Here is a 17,198-nt window from a genome sequence, read left to right on the forward strand (position 1 = left end):
CCAGGAAAACCGGGAATCAGCCCCAGGAAAACCGGGAATCAGCCGTCATTCCCAACCCAATAAAACTGGGAATCAGCCGCCATTCCCAACCCAATAAAACTGGGAATCAGCCTCAATAAAACTGGGAATCAACTGCCTTTCCCGGGACCAGGAAAAATGGGAATCAGCCCCAGGAAAACCGGGAATCAGCTGCTGCTCTTGATCTCAATAAAACCAGGAATCAGCCCATTCCTGGTCCCAGGAAAACTGGGAATCAGCCTGTTCCCAGCCCCAGGAAAACTGGGAATCAGCTGCAATTCCCAGCCCAATAAAACAGGGAATCAGATGCCATTCACAACCCCAGGAAAACCAGGAATCAGCCCATTCCCAGCCCCGGGAAAACTGGGAATCAGCCGCCATTCCCAGCCCAATAAAACCAGGAATCAGCTGTCGCTCATGGCCCCAGAAAAACCAGGAACCAACACAAACAAAACCAGGAATCAGCCGCCCTTCCAAGCCCAGAAAACCGGGAATCAGCCTCAATAAAACCAGGAATCAGCCGCCATTCCCAACCCAATAAAACTGGGAATCAGCTGTCATTCGTGGCCCCAGAAACACCAGGAATCAGCTTCAATAAAACCAGGAATCAGCCGCCATTCCCAACCCAATAAAACCAGGAATCAGCCGCCATTCCCAACCCAATAAAACCAGGAATCAGCCGCCATTCCCAACCCAATAAAACCAGGAATCAGCCGCCATTCCCAACCCAATAAAACAGGGAATCAGACACCATTCCTGGTCCCAGGAAAACTGGGAATCAGCCCGTTCCCAGCCCCAGAAAAACCAGGAACCAACACAAACAAAACCAGGAACCAACACAAACAAAACCAGGAATCAGCCGCCCTTCCAAGCCCAGAAAGCCGGGAATCGGGCGGGATTCTCACCGATCTTCATCATCTTGCGCAGCTTCTCCAGGTTGCCGGTGATGAGGTAGAGGAAGGAGAGGCGGTCGAAGTTCTTGGTGCGCTGGTAGCACATCTCCACCACCTGGTGGTTCCCCTGCAGCAGCGCCACCTCACCCAGCTTCTCCCAGCAGCTCTTGTCGTCCAGGGCCTTGGCTGCCTCCAGGGCGATCTGTGACAGGGAATTCTGGGGTTAATGGGATTGGGAATGGGGTTGGGAATGGGGAACGGGAGCAGGGATGGCGGCAGAGCCACCTCCCCGAGCTTCTCCCAGCAGCTCTGCTTCCAGGGCGATCTGTAACAGGGAATTTAGGGGTTAATGGGGTTGGCAATGGGAAATGGGAGCAGGGATTCTGGAATTCTGGGATTAGGAGCAGGGATGGCAGCAGAGCCACCTTCCCCAGCAGCCTATGTCATCCAGGGCCTTGGCTGCCAGGGAAATGTCCCAAAAACATCCCAAAATGCTCAAAACCAAACTTCCCAGAATGCCCCAAAACATCTCAGAATGACCAAAAACATCAAAACATTTCAGAATGACCAAAATCTCCCAAAACATCCCCAACTACCACAGAATCTCCCAAGGCAGCCCCGTGCCTGTGTCACCTCACCAGGGCCAGGCTGAGGCACATTTTTCCCAAAACTTTCCTAAAATGTCCCAAAACATCCCAAACACCCCAAAACACCCTGGAACGTCCCAGACACTGAGGTCACCTCGATGGTGCCGCACTCGAGGGCCAGGCTGAAGTGTGCTTTCCCAAAACACCCCAAAACACCCCAAAACACCCCAAACCCTGGGGTCACCTCGATGTTGCCACACTCGAGGGCCAGGCTGAAGCGCGTTTTCCCAAAACACCCCAAAACACCCCAAAGCACCCCAAAACATCCCAAAACACCCCAAAACACCCCAAACCCCGAGGTCACCTCGATGTTGCCGCACTCGAGGGCCAGGCTGAAGCGCGTTTTCCCAAAACACCCCAAAACATCCCAAAACACCCCAAAACACCCCAAAACATCCCAAACACCCCAAAGCACCCCAAAACACCCCAAAACACCCCAAAACACCCCAAAGCACCCCAAAGCACCCCAAACCCTGGGGTCACCTCGATGTTGCCGCACTCGAGGGCCAGGCTGAAGCGCGTTTTCCTAAAACACCCCAAAACACCCCAAAACATCCCAAAACACCCCAAAACACCCCAAAACATCCCAAAACACCCCAAAACACCCCAAAACATCCCAAACACCCCAAAGCACCCCAAAACACCCCAAAACACCCCAAAGCACCCCAAAGCACCCCAAACCCTGGGGTCACCTCGATGTTGCCGCACTCCAGGGCCAGGCTGAAGCGCGTTTTCTCGTCCTTGACGAAGTGCAGCGCCACCTCGGGGTAGCCCTTGCGCTGCAGGTAGGCGATGATGGACTGGCCCACCAGCTTGGCGTTGCGCACCATGTGCAGCACCTGCGGGGCGGCACCGAGCCTCGGGAAGGGCTCTTCCCAAAAATCCATCGGGAAACGCCCTTCCCAAAATCCCTTGGGAAAGGTTTTTCCATCCCCGGGAAAGGCTCTTCCCAAAATATCTGGGGAAGGATCTTCCCAACAACCCCTTGGGAAAAGCTCTTCCATCCCTGGGAAAGGATCCAAACCCCATTTTCCCACGTTTTTTCCCACTTTCCCCCATTCCCATATTTTCTCCCATTCTCGGATTTCCCGACCTCGTCGTATTTCCTGTTGATGAGGGCGAGTTTGAACCTGAACTCGGAGGGGTCAATGCTGAGCACTCCCAATTTTGATCCACCATTCCCAACCCCACTGTTCCCTCATTCCAAACCCCGTTTTCCCCCGTTTTTTCCCACTTTCCCCCATTCCCAGATTTTCTCCCATTCCCAGGTTTATTTCCCCACCTCGTCGTATTTCCTGTTGATGAGGGCGAGTTTGAACCTGAACTCGGTGGGGTCGATGCTGAGCACTCCCAGTTTTGATCCACCAATCCCAACCCCACTGTTCCCTCATTCCAAACCCCATTTTCCCACGTTTTTTCCCACTTTCCCCCATTCCCAGATTTTCTCCCACTCCTGGATTTCCCGACCTCGTCGTATTTCCTGTTGATGAGGGCGAGTTTGAAGCGGAACTCAGTGGGGTCGATGATGAGCACTCCCAATTTTGACCCACCAATCCCAATCCCATTTTTCCCCCCATTTTCCCCATTCCCAGGTTTTCTCCCATTCCCAGGTTGATTTCCCGACCTCGTCGTGTTTCCTGTTGATGAGGGCGAGTTTGAAGCGGAACTCGGTGGGGTCGATGATGAGCACTCCCAATTTTGATCCACCAATCCCAACCCCACTGTTCCCTCATTCCAAACCCCATTTTCCCACGTTTTTTCCCATTTTCCCCTGTTTTTCCCACTTTCCCACTTTCCCAGGTTTTCTCCCATTCCCAGGTTTATTTCCCGACCTCGTCGTATTTCCTGTTGATGAGGGCAAGTTTGAAGCGGAACTCGGTGGGGTCGATGATGAGCACTCCCAATTTTGACCCACCATTCCCAATCCCATTTTTCCCCCCATTTTCCCCATTCCCAGGTTTATTTCCCGACCTCGTCGTATTTCCTGTTGATGAGGGCGAGTTTGAACCGGAACTCGGTGGGGTCGATGCTGAGCACTCCCAATTTTGATCCACCATTCCCAATCCCATTTTTCCCCCCATTCCCAGATTTCCCTGCACTCCCAGATTTCCCGACCTCGTCGTATTTCCGGTTGATGAGGGCGAGTTTGAAGCGGAACTCGGTGGGGTCGATGGTGAGCACGCGGGGCCGGCACTCGCGGTCCAGGCAGTAAACGTTGTTGCCCTTGACGCGCGTGACGTAGATGGGCAGGTCCAGCGTGCGGATGATGCCGTGGTCCCTGCGCCGGCGGGGAGGGGGCGATCCCGGTGAGGATTCCCAGCGGGAATGCCCAGGGAGAATTCCCGGACATCCCAGGGAATTCCCGGTGAGAATTCCCAGACATCCCAGGGAACTCCCAGTGAAAATTCCCACACATCCCAGGGAATTCCCAGGGAGAGTTCCCAGACATCCCAGGGAATTCCCAGGGACAATTCCCAGACATCCCAGGGAATTCCAGGGGGATGCTCCCAGTGAGAATTCCCAGCGGGAATTCCCAGACATCCCAGGGAATTCCCAGTGAGAATTCCCAGACATCCCAGGGAATTCCCAGGGAGAGTTCCCAGACATCCCAGGGAATTCCCAGGGACAATTCCCAGACATCCCAGGGAATTCCAGGGGGACGCTCCCGGTGAGAATTCCCAGCCAGAATTCCCAGGGAGAATTCCTGGTGAGAATTCCTGACCATCACGGGGAGTTCTGGGGGGATGTTCCCGGTGAGAATTCCCAGTGGGAATTCCCAGGGAGAATTCCCGGACATCCCAGGGAATTCCCGGTGAGAATTCCCAGCGGGAATTCCTGGACATGACAGGGAATTCCAGAGGCATATTCCTGGCAAGAATCCCTGACAATCCCAGGGAGTTCCAGTGAGAGTGTCCCAGTCATGCCAGGGAATTCCAGTGACAATTCCCAGTGAGAATTCCCAGCCATGCCATGGAATTCCAGTGACAATTCCCAGTGAGAATTCCCAGCCATACCAGGGAATTCCAGGGGGACATTCCCAGTGGGAATTCTCACCATCCCAGGGAATTCCTGCCCATCCCGGTGACAATTCCCGGTGACAATTCCCAACCATCCCAGGGAATTCCTGCCCATCCTGGTGACAATTCCCAGAGATGCCGGTGACAATTCCCGCCCATCCCCATGATCCCGGTGACAATTCCCGCCCATCCCGGTGACAATTCCCAGAGATCCCAGTGACAATTCCCGCCCATCCCCATGATCCCGGTGACAATTCCCAGAGATCCCGGTGACAATTCCCAGAGATGCCGGTGACAATTCCCGCCCATCCCCATGATCCCGGTGACAATTCCCGCCCATCCCGGTGACAATTCCCAGAGATCCCAGTGACAATTCCCGCCCATCCCCATGATCCCGGTGACAATTCCCAGAGATCCCGGTGACAATTCCCAGAGATCCCAGTGCCAATTCCCGCCCATCCCCGTGATCCCGGTGACAATTCCCGCCCATCCCGGTGACGATTCCCGGCCATCCCCATGATCCCGGTGACAATTCCCGGTGATCCCGTGGAATTCCCAGTCCCTGGAATTCCCGCTGACCCCGAGGTGACGGCGTATTTGATGTGGTTGCTGGTGGTGTAGATGAAGACGCCGCTCTCGTCCCAGGCGCCGCTCTTGACCCGGATGTTCTCGTGGATCTGGCACAGCGACTCCAGCTTCCGGTTACAGATCAGGATGGCTGGGAACGGCACGGACAGCGGGAATCGGTGGGAATTACAGGGAATTATGGGAACAACGGGAATGATGGGAATGGTGGGAGTGATGGGAACGATTGGAACACAGGGAACCCGGGAATGAGAGAATGATGGGAATAATGGGAATCGTGGGAATGATTGGAATAGAGGGAACTTGGGAATGATGGGAATAACGGGAGGAATGGGAATGATGGGAATGATGAGAATGCAGGGAATAACAGGAGTAATGGGAATGAGAGAACGATGGGAAAAATGGGAGTAATGGGAATGATGGGAATAAGAGAATTATGAGAATGCAGGGAATAACGGGAATGATGGGAATGAGGGAATGATGGGAACGGAGGGAATTACGGGAATTGCAGGGAATGACGGGAGTAATGGGAACGATGGAAACAGAGGGAACCCAGGAATGAGGGAATTGCAGGGAATTGTTGGGAATGATGGGAATGACAGGAATGACAGGAATGAGGGAATGATGGGAATAATGGGAATGAGGGAATGATGGGAATAATGGGAGTAATGGGAATGATGGCAATGAGGGAATGATGAGAATGCAGGGAATAACGGGAGTAATGGGAATAATGGAAATGAGGGAACGATGGGAACGGAGGGAATGACGGGAATTGCAGGGAATATCGGGAATGAGGGAATGATGAGAGTAATGGGAACGATGGAAACAGAGGGGACCCAGGAATGAGGGAATTGCAGGGATTGCAGGGAATAATGGGAGTAATGGGAATGATGGGAATGAGGGAATGATGGGAACAGAGGGAACCAGGGAATTATGGGAATTGCAGGGAACGAGGGAACGGCGGGAATGATGGGAGTGATGGGAATTATGGGAATGACGGGAACAGTGGGAATGAGGGAATGATGGGAATAATGGGAGTAATGGCAATGATGGAAACAGAGGGAACCCAGGAATGAGGGAATTGCAGGGAATTGTTAGGAATGATGGGAATGACAGGAATGAGGGAATAACGGGAGTAATGGGAATGAGGGAATGATGGGAATAACGGGAATGAGGGAGTGATGGGAACGGAAGGAAGCGGGGAATTACGGGAATAACGGGAACGAGGGAATGAGAATTCCAGGATTAGGAATGAGAGCAGGCATTGGGATGGGAATAATGAGAATGGGAATGAGAACGGAGATCAGGATGGGAATGGGGATCAGGATGGGAATAGGAATAATGGGGATTGTGGGAATTGTGGGAATAATGGGAACGAGAATGGGAATTACAGGAATAGGAAAGAGAACAGGGATGGGAATGGGGATGGGAATGGGAACAGGGATTGGGACGGGAATAATGAGAATGGGAATGAGAACGGAGATCAGGATGGGAATAGGAATAATGGGAATTGTGGGAATGAGGATGGGAATAATGGGAACAAGAATGGGAATTACAGGTATAGAAAAGAGAACAGGGATGGGAATGGGGATAGAGAGGGGGATGGGGATGGGAATGGGAAAAATGGGAACGAGGGAATGAGAATTCCAGGATTAGGAATGAGAGCAGGATGGGAATAATGCCAATGGGAATGGGAATGAGAACGGAGATCAGGATGGGAATGGGGACCAGGATGGGAATAGGAATAATGGGAATTGTGGGAATGGGAATAATGGAACGAGAATGGGAATTACAGGAATAGGAAAGAGAACAGGGATGGGAATGGGGACAGAAAAGGGAATAGGGATGGGAACGGGAATGGGAGCAAGAATGGGGATGGGAAAAGGGATGGGAATGGGGATGGGGATGGGAACGGGAATGGGAATAATGGGAATGAGGGAATGAGAATTCCAGGATTAGGAATGAGAACAGGGATTGGGATGGGAATAACGGGAATGAGAACGGAGATTGGGATGGGAATGGGGATCAGGATGGGAATAGGAATAATGGGGATTGTGGGAATTGTGGGAATGGGGATGGGAATAATGGGGATTGTGGGAATGGGAATAATGGGAACAAGAATGGGAATTACAGGAACAGGAAAGAGAACAGGGATGGGAATGGGGATGGGAAAGGGGATGGGAACGGGAGCAGGAATGGGGATGGGAATGGGGATCAGGATGGGAATGGGAATAATGGGAACGAGAATGGGAATTACAGGAATAGAAAAGAGAACAGGGATGGGAATGGGGACAGAAAAGGGAATGGGGATGGGAACGGGAATGGGAGCAAGAATGGGGATGGGAAAAGGGATGGGGATGGGGATGGGAATGGGAATGGGAACTGGGATTGGGATGGGAATAATGTGAATGAGAATGCAATGACAATGGAGATCAGGATGGGATTAGGGATGGGAATGGGGATCAGGATGGGAATAGGAATAATGGGGATTGTGGGAATTGTGGGAATAATGGGAACGAGAATGGGAATTACAGGAATAGGAAAGAGAACAGGGATGGGAATGGGGATAGAGAGGGGAATGGGGATGGGAGCAGGGATGGGAATGGGAATGGGAATGGGAATGGGAATGGGAATGGGAATGGGAAAGGGGATGGGAATGGGAGCAGGAATGGGGATGGGAATAACGGGAACGAGAATGGGAATTACAGGAATAGGAAAGAGAACAGGGATGGGAATGGGAACGGGGATGGGAAATGGGAATGGGAGCAGGAACGGGAATGGGAATGGGGATGGGAAAGGGGATGGGAATGGGAAATGGGAATGGGAGCAGGAATGGGGATGGGAATAATGGGGATCAGGATGGGAATGGGAATAACGGGAACGAGAATGGGAATTACAGGAATAGAAAAGAGAACAGGGATGGGAATGGGGACAGAAAAGGGGATGGGGATGGGAACGGGAATGGGAGCAAGAATGGGGATGGGAACAGGGATGGGAATGGGAATGGGGATGGGAACGGGAATGGGAATGGGAATGGGGATGGGAATTTTGGGCCGGAGCTCACCGTGCTTGGCCAGCAGCGCCACGTGGGACATGTCGGCCGACCAGATCACGTACTTCACCTTGGAGATCTTCACCGAGGCCAAAGTCCTGGAAAAACCCCGGAGCCGGGATCAGGAACGGCCCAAAATCCGCACCCGGGATCCCAAAAACCAAAGTGGATCCCAAAAAACTCCAGCAGATCCCAAAAAAACCACAGCAGATCCCAAAAAACCCCAGCAGATCCCAAAAAAACCTCAGCAGATCCCAAAAAACCCCAGCAGATCCCAAAAAAAACAACCCAGCAGATCCCAAATAACCCCAGCAGATCCCAAAAAACCCCAGCAGATCCTAAATAACCCCAGCAGATCCCAAAAAACCCCAGCAGATCCCAAAAATCCCAGCAGATCCCAAAAATCCCCAGCAGATCCCAAAAAACCCAGCAGATCCCAAAAAACCCTCAGCAGATCCCAAAAAACCCCAGCAGATCCCAAAAAAAAACCAGCAGATCCCAAAAAACCCCAGCAGATCCTAAAAAAAACCTCAGCAGATCCCAAAAAACCCCAGCAGATCCCAAAAAACCCAGCAGATCCCAAAAAACCCCAGCAGATCCCAAAAATCCCAGCAGATCCCAAATAACCCCAGCAGATCCCAAAAAACCCCAGCAGATCCCAAAAACCCTCAGCAGATCCCAAATAACCCCAGCAGATCCCAAAAAACCCCAGCGGATCCCAAAAAACCCCAGCGGATCCCAAAAAACCCCAGCGGATCCCAAAAACCCCCAGCAGATCCCAAAAAACTCCAGCAGATCCCAAAAAACCCCAGCGGATCCCAAAAAACCCCAGCAGATCCCAAAAAACCCCAGCAGATCCCAAAAACCCAGCAGATCCCAAAAACCCCCAGCAGATCCCAAAAATCCCAGCAGATCCTAAAAAACCCTCAGCAGATCCCAAAAAACCCCCAGCAGATCCCAAAAAACCCCATCAGATCCCCAAAAACCCCAGCAGATCCCAAAAAATCCTCAGCAGATCCCAAAAAACCAAAGTGGATCCCAAAAAACCCCAGCAGATCCCAAAAAAACCCCATCAGATCCTTTCTCCAGCCTTTGGTAGCTTTCCACAGGAATAATCAGGATTTGGGGTGGGAAAAGCTGGATTTGGGTTAAAAAAAAAAAAGGATTTAGGGGGGAAAAAAAAGGGATTTAGGGAGGGAAAAAAGGGATTTAGGGGAAAAAAATAAAAGGGATTTAGGGTGGAAAAAAATGGGATTTAGGGCGAAAAAAAAGGGATTTAGGGGAAAAAAATAAAAGGGATTTAGGATGGAAAAAAAAGGGATTTAGGGTGAAAAAAAAAAGGGATTTAGGGTAAAAAAAAGGGATTTAGAGGTAAAAATAAAAGAGATATAGGGGAAAAAAATAAAAGGGATTTAGGGGAAAAAAAGAGGATTTTGGGGGAGGAAAAAAAGGGATTTAGAGGGAATAAAGAAGGGATTTAGGGGAAAAAAAGGGGACTAGGGTAAAAAAAAAAAATTGGATTTGGGGAAGAAAAAAACAGGATTTGGGGTGAAGAAAAAATGGGATTTAGGGGGAAAAAAATGGGGTTTAGGAGGAAAAAATGGGATTTAGGCAGAAACAAAAGAGATTCACGGGGAAAGAAAAGAGATTTATGGGGGAAAAAATGTGATTTACAGGAGAAAAAACCAGGATTTAGGGTGGAAAAAAATGGGATTTAGGGTGGAAAAAAATGGGATTTAGGATGGAAAAAAATGGGATTTAGGGTGGAAAAAAATGGGATTTAGGGGTAAAACATAAAAGGGTTTTAAGATGGAAAAAATAAAAGGGATTTAGGGGAAAAAAATAAAAGGGATTTAGGAAAAAATTGGGATTTAGGGGTAAAAAAAACCAGGACTTAAGGTGAAAAAACCCCAATATTCCAGATAAAAAATCAGGCTTTGGTGCATTAAAAGCAGATTTTAAGTGCGGAATTCCCAGAAAATTCCTGGAAAATTCCTGGAAAATTCCCAAAAAATTCCCAAAAAATTCCTGGAAAATTCCCACAAAATTCCAAAAAAAATCCCAAAAAATTCCCGGAAAATTCCCAGAAAATTCAAAAAAAATTCCCAAAAAATTCCCAAAAAATTCCCAGAAAATTCCAAAAAATTCCCAGAAAATTCCCAAAAAATTCCCAAAAAATTCCCAAAAAATTCCCAAAAAATTCCCAAAAAACTCCCACCTTTTCTGCTGGACGTCGAAGAGCGTGATGGAGTCGGAGTCCCGCAGGAGCAGGTTCCCGGTGCCCGCGTAGAAAATCTCGTCGCAGTTGGGAACCGGAACCTTCTTGGTGATCTCGTTCTTCAGGTTCTTGATCAGGATCTGCCCCCCGGGGGTGAGAATTCCCGGATTTTTGGGGTGAATTCCCGGATTTTTGGGGTGAATTCCCAGATTTTTGGGGGTGAATTCCCAGATTTTGGGGGTTTTAGGGAGTGCAGGAGGGGTTTGTGCCCTTTGGGCTGAAGCAGAGTTGGGTTTTTCCAGGATTTTCCCCTTTTTTTGAGGGAGCACAAAGAGCTGGGCTGGGAATCGGGGTTTGCCCGGAATTCCGGGATTTTGGAGGTTGGAAAAGCATCAAAGCCAACCCAAATCCTGGGAATTCTTCCAGGAATGGGGAATTTTCCCTCCCTGAGCCCCTTCCCAACCCTTTTCCCATGGGAAAACCATCCCAAATTTCCATCCCTGGCACAGCTCGAGGCCGTTCCCTCTTGTTCTGGCTCCATTCCCTGGGATCAGATCCCAAATTTCCCCCTGGATCCCCCTTTTCTCCAGGCTGAACCCACCCCAATCCCTCAGGATTTTCCATTCCCTTTTCCAGCTGCTCCAGCCCCATTCCCATTTTTCCCAACCCTCTTTTTATTTGGGATCAGGTCCCTCTGGATCCAAATCCCGGTTATCCCAATCCCAGCTTTTTTTGGGATGAGGTCCCCCTGGATCTGATCCCCCATTATCCCAATCTCCCACTTTTCCAACCCATTTTTTCTGGGATCATTCCCCCCTAGAACCAAGCCCTGTTATCCCAATTTCCCAGCCCTTTTTATTTGGGATCAGGTCCCTCTGGATGCAATTCCCATTATCCCAATGCCCATTATCCCAGTGCCCATTATCCCAGTGTCCATTATCCCAATCCCAGCTTTTTTTGGGATGAGGTCCCCTTGGATCCAATCCCCCCTTTATCCCAATCTCCCATTTTCCCCAACCCTTTTTTTTTGGGATCAGGCCCCCCTGGATCCAATCCCCATTATCCCCATGCCCATTATCCCAATCCCAGCCCTTTTTTGGGATCAGGTCCCCTTGGATTAGATCTCCATTATCCCCATCCCATTATCCAAATCCTCATTATCCCAATCCCAGCCCTTTTTTTGGAATCAGGTCCCTCTGGATCCAATCCCCATTTTCCCAGTGCCCATTATCCCAATCCCAGCTTTATTTGGGATCAGGTTCCCCTGGATCTGATCTCTCATTATCCCAATCCCAGCCCTTTTCCCATTGGGATCAGGTTCCTCTGGATCCAATCCCGGTTATCCCAATCCTGGCTTTATTTGGGATCAGGCCCCCCTGGATCTCATCCCCCATTATCCCAATCTCCCACTTTTCCAACCCATTTTATTTGGGATCATTCCCCCCTGGAACCAATCCCTGTTATCCCAATTTCCCAGCCCTTTTTATTTGGGATCAGGGCCCTCTGGATGCAATCCCCATTATCCCAATCCCAGCTTTTTTTGGGATCAGGTCCCCTTGGATCCAATCCCCCCTTTATCCCAATCTCCCATTTTCCCCAACCCTTTTTTTTTGGGATCAGGTCCCTCTGGATCAAATCTCCATTATCCAAATCCTCATTATCCCAATCCCAGCCCTTTTTTGGGATCAGGTCCCCTTGGATCAAATTTCCATTATCCCAATCCCATTATCCAAATCCTCATTATCCCAATCCCAGCCCTTTTTTTGGGATCAGGTCTCCTCTGGATCCCATCCCATTATCCCAGTGCCCATTATCCCAATTCCAGCTTTATTTGGGATCACTCCCCCTGGATCCCAATCCCCATTATCCAAATCCCCATTAACCAAATCCCCATTATCCCAACCCCAGCTTTTTTTGGGATCAGGTTCCCCTGGATCTGATCTCTCATTATCCCAATCCCAGCCCTTTTTTGGGATCAGGTTCCCTTGGATTAGATCTCCATTATCCCCATCCCATTATCCAAATCCTCATTATCCCAATCCCAGCCCTTTATTTGGGATCACTCCCCCTGGATCCCAATCCCCATTATCCAAATCCCCATTATCCCAATCCCAGCTTTATTTGGGATCAGGTTCCCCTGGATCTGATCTCCTTAATCCCAATCCCAGCCCTTTTTTTGGGATCAGCCCCCTGGATCCCATCCCATTATCCCAATTTTTCCCGTTTTTTTCCCGTTTTTTCCCGATTTTTCCCATTTTTTCCTGATTTTTCCCATTTTTTCCCGTTTTTTCCCGATTTTTCCCATTTTTTCCCGTTTTTTCCCATTTTTTCCCATTTTTTCCTGTTTTTTCCCATTTTTTCCCGTTTTTTTCCCATTTTTTCCCGATTTTTCCCATTTTTTCCCGATTTTTCCCATTTTTTCCTGATTTTTCCCATTTTTTCCCGTTTTTTCCCGATTTTTCCCATTTTTTCCCGTTTTTTCCCGATTTTTCCCATTTTTTCCCGATTTTTCCCATTTTTTCCCGTTTTTCCCCGTTTTTTCCCGTTTTTTCCCGGTTTCTCTCACCGAGTGCATCCTGTCCAGGACGGCGAATCGGTTCCGCGCCACCCACACGGCCGTGAGCCCCGAGGAGCGCTTCCCCTCCGGAGCTGCGCCCAAAAACACCGGATCAGAGCCGGGATCAGCACCGGGATCAAACCGGGATAAACCCCGGGAATCTGGCTGGGATTAACCGGGAATTAACCCGGGATAAACCCGGGATAAACCCGGGATAAACACGGGATAAACCCAGGATAAACACGGGATAAACCCCGGGATAAACACAGGATAAACCCAGGATTAACCCTGGGATAAACCCCGGGAATGCGGCCGGGATCAAACCGGGATAAACCCGGGATCAACCCGGGATCAACCCAGGATAAACCCAGGATAAACCCAAGAATCTGGCTGGGATTAACCCGGGATTAACCCAGGATAAACCCGGGATTAACCCCGGGAATCTGGCTGGGATTAACCCAGGATAAACCCGGGATAAACCTGGGAATCTGGCTGCGATTAACCCGGAATAAACCTGGGATAAACCCCGGGATAAACCCCGGGAGTCCGGCCGGGATCAACACAGGATTAACCCTGGATAAACCTGGGAATCTGGCTGGGATTAACCCAGGATAAACCCGGGATAAACCCTAGGAATCCGGCCAGGATAAACTTGGGATCAACCCAGGATAAATCTGGGAATCTGCCTGGGATTAACCCAGGATTAACCCAGGATAAACCCAAGAATCTGGCTGGGATTAACCCAGGATTAACCCAGGATAAACCCCGGGATAAACCCTGGGAATCCGGCCAGGATAAACCCGGGATCAAACCAGGATAAACCTGGGAATCTGGCTGGGATTAACCCAGGATAAACCCAGGATAAACCCCAGGATAAACTCTGGGAATCCAGCCAGGATGAACTTGGGATCAACCCAGGATAAATCTGGGAAACTGGCTGGGATTAACCCAGGACAAACCCAGGATAAACCTGGGAATCTGTCTGGGATTAACCCAAGATTAACCCAGGATAAACCCGGAATAAACCCCGGGAATCCAGCCAGGAAAAACCCGGGATCAAACCAGGATAAACCCCGGGAATCTGGCTGGGATTAACCCAGGATAAACCCGGGATAAATCCCAGGAATCCGAATGGGATGAACCCGGGATTAACCCTGGATAAACCCGGGATTAACCCCAGGAATCTGGCCGGGATTAACCCTGGATAAATCCCAGGATAAACCCCAGGGATAAACCCCGGGAATCCGGCCAGGAAAAACCCGGGATAAAACCAGGATAAATCTGGGAATCTGGCTGGGATTAACCCAGGATAAAGGATGGGATTTATAGGACAGGACTGGGATGGGATTGATGGGATTGACGGGATTTGTGGGGCAGGATGAGATCCATAAATGGGAATTACAGGATGGGATTGGGATGGGATTTATGGGATTATAGAATGGGATTGGGATTTACAGGATGGGACTGGAACGACATTTGAGGGATGGGATTTAAATGATAGGATTGGGGTGGGATTGATGGGATAGAATGAGATTGATAAAATGGGATTTAAAGGATGGGATTTATAGGACAGGACTGGGATGGGATTTATGGGATTTATGGGATTTGTGGGGTGGGATGAAATCCATAAAATGGGAATAATAGGATGGGATTGGAATGGAATTTATGGGATTTTTGGGGTGGGATGAGATCCACAAAATGGGAATTATAGGATGGGATTGGGATGAGATTTATGGGATGGGATTGGATTGGGATTTATGGGATTTGTGGGGTGGGATGAGATTTATAAAATGGGAATTATAGGATGGGATTGGAATGGATTTATGGGATGAGATTGGGATTTATGGGAACGGGAATGGAATGAGATTTAGGAGATGGGATTTAAATAATAGGATTGAGATGGGATTGATAGGATTTGTGGGATAGAATGAGATTTATAAAATGGGATTTAAAGGACAGGACTGGGATGGGATTGATGGGATTGATGGGATTTATGGGGTGGGATGAGATTTATAAAATGGGAATTATAGGATGGGATTAGAATGGGATTTATGGGATGGGATTGGGATTTATGGGATGGGACTGAAATGAGATTTAGGGGATGGGATTTAAATGATGGGATTGATGGGATTTATGGGATACGATGAGATTTGTAAAATGGGATTTAAAGGATGGGATTTATAGGATGGGATTGATAGGATTGATGGGATGGGATTGGATTGGGATTTATGGGATTTGTGGGGTGGGATGAGATCCATAAAATGGGAATTATAGGATGGGGATTGAAATGTGATTGATGGGATGGGATTGGGATTATAGAATGGGATTGGGATTTATGGGAATGGAACGAGATTTGGGGGATGGGATTTAAACATTAGGATTGGGATGGGATTGATGGGACAGGATGAGATTTATAAAATGGGATTTATAAAATGAGATTTATGGGATGGGATTGATGGCATTGATGGGATGGGATTAAAAGAAAGGGATTGGGATGGGAATGATGGGATTTATGGGGTGGGATGAGATCCATAAAATGGGAATTATAGGATGGGGATTGAAATGTGATTTATAGGATGGGATTGGGATTATAGAATGGGATTGGGATTTATGGGAATGGAACGAGATTTGGGGGATGGGATTTAAATGATAGGACTGGGATGGGATTGATGGGATTGATGGGATTTATGGGGTGGGATGAGATTTGTAAAATGGGATTTAAAGGATGGGATTGGAATGGGATTGATGGGATTTTTGGGGTGGGATGAGATCCATAAAATGGGAATTAAAGGATGGGGATTGGAATGTGATTTATGGGATGGGATTGGGATTATAGAATGGGATTGGGATTTATGGGAATAGAACGAGATTTAGGGGATGGGATTTAAATGATAGGATTGGGGTGGGATTGATGGGATAGGATGAGATTGATAAAATGGGATTTATAGGATGAGATTTATGGGATGGGATTGATGGGATTGATGGAATGGGATTGGGATGAGATTTATGAGATGGGATTGGATTGGGATTTATGGGATTGATGGGGTGGGATGAGATTCATAAAATGGGAATTATAGGATGGGATTGGAATGTGATTGATGCGATTTATGGGATTATAGAAGGGAATTGGGATTTACAGAATGGGAATGGAATGAGATTTAGGGGATGGGATTTAAATGATAGGACTGGGATGGGATTGATGGGATTGATGGGATTTATGGGGTGGGATGAGATTTGTAAAATGGGATTTAAAGGATGGGATTGGAATGGGATTGATGGGAGTTTTGGGGTGGGATGACATCCATAAAATGGGAATTATAGGATGGGGATTGGAATGTGATTTATGGGATGGGATTGGGATTACAGAATGGGATTGGGATTTATGGGATGGGACTGGAATGAGATTTAAGGGATGGCATTTAAATAATAGGATTGGGATGGGATTGATGGGATTTATGGGGTGGGATGAGATTTATAAAATGGGATTTAAAGGATGAGATTTATGGGACAGGACTGGGATGGGATTGATGGGATTGATGGGATTTGTGGGGGTTTCTTTTTCCCAAAAAAAAGTGGAATTTCAGGGATTTTCCCCCCTCAAAAACGTGGAATTTGAGGGATTTTTTCCCCCAAAAAAAGAGTGGAATTTGAGGGATTTTTTTCCCCAAAAAATGTGGATTTTGAGGGATTTTTTTCTCCAAAAAAAGTGGAATTTGAGGGATTTTTTCCCCCAAAAAATGTGGATTTTGAGGGATTTTTTTTCTCCAAAAAAAGTGGAATTTGAGGGATTTTTCCCCAAAACCTCAGGGATTTAAAGGATTTTCCCCAAAACCTGAGGGATTTGAGGGTTTTGCCCCCAAACCCTCCCCGAGTCCTTTTCTCTCCTTTGGCTGCAGAATTTTCCTTTTTTTCCCTCATTTTTTTGGGCCCCAGCTGCTCCTCCATCAATTCCAGGCATTTGATTGATCTTCCCAATATCCCAGCTGGAAAAACTTCCCAAAAAAATCCATTTTTTTATTTTATTTTATTTTATTTTCCCTCCAAATCCATCCCCAGCAGGGAAATATTCCATAAATCCCTGGAAAAGGCCCCAAATCCATCACGGAGCAGCTGGGATTTAAAAAAAAAAATAAAAATATAAAAATCCAATAATTTGGGAGTTTTCATCCCATTCAATCAAAGCTTGGAATCGTAAATTCCTCCCCTAAAAT

The 17,198-nt window shown here is 48.3% G+C and overlaps 1 protein-coding gene across 2 annotated transcripts in view; it reads right to left on the reverse strand.

The window, feature by feature from the left end:
- The window catches only part of COPA (COPI coat complex subunit alpha), a 59,296-nt gene that overhangs the window by 18,990 nt on the left and 23,108 nt on the right, over positions 1 to 17,198 (reverse strand). For both annotated transcript variants that reach the window (XM_074529742.1, XM_074529743.1), the window contains 7 exons: positions 12,997 to 13,079; positions 10,431 to 10,570; positions 8,225 to 8,310; positions 5,155 to 5,293; positions 3,674 to 3,836; positions 2,251 to 2,397; positions 924 to 1,113 (listed from right to left, as the gene is read on the reverse strand). In XM_074529742.1, coding sequence (XP_074385843.1) covers positions 924 to 1,113; positions 2,251 to 2,397; positions 3,674 to 3,836; positions 5,155 to 5,293; positions 8,225 to 8,310; positions 10,431 to 10,570; positions 12,997 to 13,079 — 948 coding nt within the window. The remainder of the gene's footprint in view (positions 1 to 923; positions 1,114 to 2,250; positions 2,398 to 3,673; positions 3,837 to 5,154; positions 5,294 to 8,224; positions 8,311 to 10,430; positions 10,571 to 12,996; positions 13,080 to 17,198) is intronic.

The sequence above is a fragment of the Zonotrichia albicollis genome, chromosome 30, assembly GCF_047830755.1.
Source record: "Zonotrichia albicollis isolate bZonAlb1 chromosome 30, bZonAlb1.hap1, whole genome shotgun sequence".
Taxonomy (NCBI): domain Eukaryota; kingdom Metazoa; phylum Chordata; class Aves; order Passeriformes; family Passerellidae; genus Zonotrichia; species Zonotrichia albicollis.